This window comes from Mastomys coucha, unplaced genomic scaffold (genome assembly GCF_008632895.1).
Source record: "Mastomys coucha isolate ucsf_1 unplaced genomic scaffold, UCSF_Mcou_1 pScaffold7, whole genome shotgun sequence".
Classification (NCBI taxonomy): domain Eukaryota; kingdom Metazoa; phylum Chordata; class Mammalia; order Rodentia; family Muridae; genus Mastomys; species Mastomys coucha.
In genome coordinates, this window is record NW_022196913.1 from 45,317,610 (window position 1) to 45,323,038 (window position 5,429).

At 43.6% G+C, this 5,429-nt stretch overlaps 1 protein-coding gene across 1 annotated transcript in view; it reads right to left on the reverse strand.

The window, feature by feature from the left end:
- Positions 1-2,256: 2,256 nt before the first annotated feature.
- CUNH6orf52 (chromosome unknown C6orf52 homolog) overlaps positions 2,257-5,429 on the reverse strand; it is a 17,209-nt gene continuing 14,036 nt past the window's right edge. Inside the window, 3 exon segments of the mRNA XM_031358093.1 lie at positions 2,257-2,312; positions 2,315-2,395; positions 3,150-3,153. Coding sequence (XP_031213953.1) covers positions 2,257-2,312; positions 2,315-2,395; positions 3,150-3,153 — 141 coding nt within the window.

Consider the following 5,429-nt stretch of genomic DNA (forward strand, 5'->3'; position numbering starts at 1 on the left):
TCCAGTGCTGGGATGGGAGAATGTGCCTCCATCTCCAGTGCTGGGATGGGAGTATGTGCCTCCATCTCCATTTCTAGTGCTGGGATAGGAGTATGTGCCTCCCTCCATCTCCAGTGCTGGGATGGGAATATGTGCCTCCCTCCATCTCTGATGCTGGGATGGGAGTATGTGCCTCCCTCCATCTCTGGTGATGGGATAGGAGTATGTGCCTCCATCTCTGGTGCTGGGATGGGAGTATGTGCCTCCATCTCTGGTGCTGGGATGGGAGTATGTACCTCCCTCCATCTCCAGGGCTGGGATGGGAATATGTGCCTCCCTCCATCTCCAGTGCTGGGATAGGAGTATGTGCCTCCATTTCCAGTGCTGGGATGAGAGTATGTGCCTCCACCTCCAGTGCTGGATGGGAGTATGTGCCTCCATCTCTGGTGCTGGGATAGGAGTATGTGCCTCCATCTCCGGTGCTGGGATAGGAGTATGTGCCTCCCTCCATCTCCAGTGCTGGGATGGGAGTATGTGCCTCTGTCTCCAGTGTAGAGTACTGAGGATCAAGGCCTGCTTCACACATGCTAGCTAAGTATTTTTCTGACTGAGCTACATCCCGGCCTTCCTTTTTTATTTATGTACAAAATTGATGTAAATAAGGTTAAATTGGTTGTTCCTTTAAAATAAATATGCAAACGGTATGGATTTGCCGTCATTTCTCTAACAAAGAATTACTTGACTAAATTTAAATCTTTTTTGCCCTGCTGATTTGTGTCTGTGACTTTTCATTTTACTGCCAAATCCTAAAGCATGCTTTCTGCTTTGGTCTAAACACACCTTCCTGGAGCCTGATAATCATTGTCCTATTCCGGTCACATTAAGTGAGGGCATAATTTCACCCCTGAGGGACATTTGGCTATGTCTGGAGACATTTTAGTCATACTACGACACAACAGTGCTATGGGCATCTTATGGCAGAGGTTAGAAAAATGTTCAAGATGATCCTTCTGGGAAGAAAAGTCTGGGCTCAAATGGCTGATGATGACTTGGTGGGACTAGGAAGCCCCACTTCTGCCTTGGTTTGCAGCAGCTAGAGCCCAGCAGGCTTTCTGTGAGTCTTTCAAAGACCTATGCAGTATGAGGTTTATCATGAGCTAAGTACCTTTGAAAAGGAGGCAGTGTCCAATCCCGCTGATTATGGTCTAATCAACTCTCCCAAACATATGCTTTTTATACACTTTTAGCCTACAAGTCCATGAATGAAGCCCAGGTGTCTCTTTTAAGTGTCTATTTAAGGCAAAGCAATACACCAAAGCACAACCCCAATAACAGCTACTTAAGTTTTTATACCTTATTGTTTTATGTATATATATATATATATATATATATATATATATATATATATATATATATGTTTTCCTGCATGTAGCACCACACATATGCCTAGTACCCATAGAAGCAAAAGGAGGGCTTCGGATCCCCTAGAACTGGAGTTACATTATAAACAGTTGTGAGTTGTCATGTGGTTGCTGGAAATTGAACCCAAGGCCTCTGGAAGAGTAGCCATTGGTCTTAACTACTGAGCCATCTCTCTTACCTCACTTCTCACTTCATAAATACACTGGCTTATGTAAAGTCCCGATTCCTTGATCTTAGAAAAACCACCAGGCTGTGTGGATGAGGTAAACTTGGCCCATTCTTAAAGCAGCTTCCTTAAATAGAGCCTGAGGGTCAGTGGAGATTGAGCATCTAGTTCTAATTGGCATTTGCCAGACAAGATACCACTGAGAAATTTTACATCCTGTGTGCATCTGATTCTTTCCATAATGGCTTATTCTTACAGGAAGTGCAGAAGACACAGAAGCTAAGGCCACCAACTCTTGAGCTCACATCCATCTCTGTACAACCTATCTCCCAATGTCATCTTGTAACTTCTGCCTTCAATCATGTGGATTCTCCTGGAACTGACTTCAGAGAATGCACTTCCTGAGATGGCTGTGCCAGTAATCTTTATTTATATCATATTCCACCATGCCAATCTCATTGAAGTCCCAGAAGTTTATATTTACAAATAGCTTCTGAGGTCTGGGACATAATTCAATTATAGAGTGCTTATCTAACATATACAAGGCCTTGGGCTTCATCTCCCAGTACCAGGGAAAAGAGGGGAGAATTAATCATACATTCAGAATCTAACACATTCCTGGAATTTTCTTCTCTAAAAACCCAAGGCAAGATGCAATTAATAGGGCAGTTGGAGGACATAGTACTTACTTATTTCACAGTGGGGGAGTCATCTGGGATATTAGGCAGAACAGTGTCCAGAGACAGTTCCTCAGGGAGTCGTACAGCTCTTCACTTTCTGCCATGAACTCCTTGTCTGATTCTTCAATATTCAGATGAAGGTTTGGGTCTGCAGAAGCCATTCACAGACATGAGAAAAATATTTGTACCAATACCTACTGGTAATGGCTGAAAGCTAAATACTGTAACAAGCATCAGTGGTATGTATGTATTATGTATGTATGTATGTATGTATGTATGTATGTATGTATGTATTACAGAGTTACAACGAAAAATTTTAATTTGGGGGAACATGCTCACTGTACAATATATACTCATATGAACATGTCCTTATATGACATAGTACCATGCACAATGGGTATACACATAAAAAAATTAAAAGATATTTGGGGATAATGATTTCCTTCCACCAAGACTTGAAACCAGCAATTCAAACTGTCAAAGTGGCATCATCGGGCTTGGTAGGTGTCTAGATGATTAGAGGAGATGGAAAGCCAAAGGTGTTTGGGGATGGATTCCATTTAGGGAAAAGGGAAGAGTCAAGGCTGAGACCCAAGCAGCTAGCCTGAGAACCCAGGTGGACGCCCTGCAGACAGTGAGCCAAGATGGTGCTCCAGGGACAGAGCTCTGCAAAACACAAAACAAAACAAAAACAAAAAATCACATTGCTTTAGCTGCTTATCAAACAGACTTCTGTAATCTTTATGTATCAACTAATTCTAAAGCAGAGGAGAACCTGGCCTCCTTTTTCTGAATCCTGGAACCCAAGACAAGGAAGTGATATCATGGAGGAGGGGTACTGAAGAGGTCAGTTCAGGAACTTTGAAAAATTCCACCTGACCCCTCCCTTCCTGGAAGAAAACCCCTCTGGAAGGGAGAGGTTAATTGAGATTCCTCAGAGGGGTGAGGGGCCTAACCATCAGCCACTTGTGAGTGGGAGAGGCCCTGAGCACATAGACACATTCTGCCAATGGCCACCTACAGACAAGGGAAATCCTTTCCACCTCATTCCCTAAAGACCGATTGGTTTAAAACTCACATTGTTCTGCCAATCACAGCCTAATGGCTGCTGCTCTGAAAACTGTATAAAGGTTCACCAAAGGAGCTGCGCAGGGTCACCACTTCTCCTTCAGGTGTAGGATGATCCCAACGTGTTGGAACAAGAAATTCCTCTTGCTTTTTGCATCGATTCCTGTCACTCAGGGAGTCCTGGGTAAGCTAAGGCTGGCCAGTACATGGGTTTTCCACTCCATCAGTCAGGCTTCCTGAGAGTCCTAAAGAGTCCAAGGTTTTTTTTTTTTCTCTTTAATGCTGACCCATATTTTTCCTCATTGAACCAAATGTAACTAAAGATGCTTGTCAATCTCCTCTATAATTTTCGCAAGTCTAAATGCATCCACGACCATAATTTGCCTCCTATGGGATCATATTCTTTGGTAACGCTGTCTGGGACTGAATGCTGTGTCCCTCTCCAAGTTTCATATACTGAAGTCTTAGCACTCATTTTTTGATAGTCTTTGGAGCTGGGCCCCTGGGGAGGTATCCACGTGGGAGGGGATCAAAGGGTAGGATCCTAGTCTGAAGGGATTGGTGCCCTTAAGTGAGATGACAGCTGAGCCTCCATCCTCATTTTTAGTATCAGCACTAAGAGGAGATCATGTGAGCGCATACAGAAGAACATCATCTACTTGCTAGGAAGAGAGCTCTTGCCAGAGCCTGAGCATGGAACTTCCAGTCTCTAGAGCTGTCTGTGTACACGACCAGAGGGCTGAGAAATCAGGGAAGGGGACAGGGCTTCTCTTGCAGCACCCAGTCTACAGCATTTTATTACAGCAGTCCTAGCAGACTACTACAGTTCCCTTTCATACTAACTACTTTGAAATTAAATGCATTGGTGGTGTATAGTCTAAATCTTAGTGTTTTACACTATATTTCTTTTGAGAACTTATGGCCATAAAGATCACATCTTCCAATCTGGGGGTTAGGTAGCAAAGGCCTTTAGCCCCAGCACTTACAAAGTAGAGGCAGGAGCATCTTTAGAAGTTTGAGGCCAGCCTGATCTACATACGTAATGAGTTCCAGACCAGCCAAGGCTATGTAAAAAAACAAAACAAAAACAAAACAAACCACCATCACCAACTACTACAACCACTCTGTCTAAGACTGTATCTTTCTACCTTTCCCCCTGAACTTTCTGAAAATAATTTTTTTTCTTCAGTTCAGTTATGGGTATCTTTCTTGTGCAGTTAAAGATAGCTCTGGGGGTTTGCTTTGTTTTGTTTACATGCTGTGGTTGGAGGAGAAATGATACGGTGACACACTTAAGTATGAACGGTCCCGCTCCCTCCTGTAACCTGTGATCAAAAGTCTGATGAGTAAGCCTATTAAATGTGTGGCAAGGAGACTCACAGGAGCCAAGGTGGACAGTGGTATCCATGCACACTGAGAATATTACATGGAAAACAATGAATACCCAAGTACCCAGTCTTTTTGATTTTCTCTCTAGTTGCCTACTAGAAATTTAAACTCATTTTCTCTGGTGGCTGGTACTTTGCATTGCATTCGTAGTGAGCCACACTTCTCTGGCTCTATGGCTAGCTCTATGGCTAGGTGTGGTTATTGCATGCCAAGTGCTGTTAGGACACAAGGGAGCTCTTTGGATGTTACATTCACGTAGCCTCTGAGCTAGACATGACAGTTCGCTTTACAGAAGGGAAACCAACTGGATACTAATTTGTCTGGGATAGTAGAGCTAGTAGGTAGGATTTGAATCTGATCATCTGTATTGCAAAACTAGATATTTAGGGGTGTTATTTTGGTTTCTGGAAACAGTGTTCTTATGTAGCCTAGACTGGCCTCAAACATGATTTTTTTCTGCCTAACACATGCCTAACACAGTCATACCTAACTTGCTGTATATCCTTATTGTATGCATATTTCATGAAGGCAGCAAGAGCAGGCTCACATTTTAGCCCAAAAGAAATCCTGAGGGCTGGCAAGATGGCTCAGTGGGTAAGAGCATAGATTGCTCTTCCAAAGGTCCTGAGTTCGGATCCCAGCAACCACATGGTAGCTCACAACCACCGGTAATGAGATCTGAGCCCTCTTCTGGTGCTGAGCAGGGGACCAGAGCAAGCCGACCA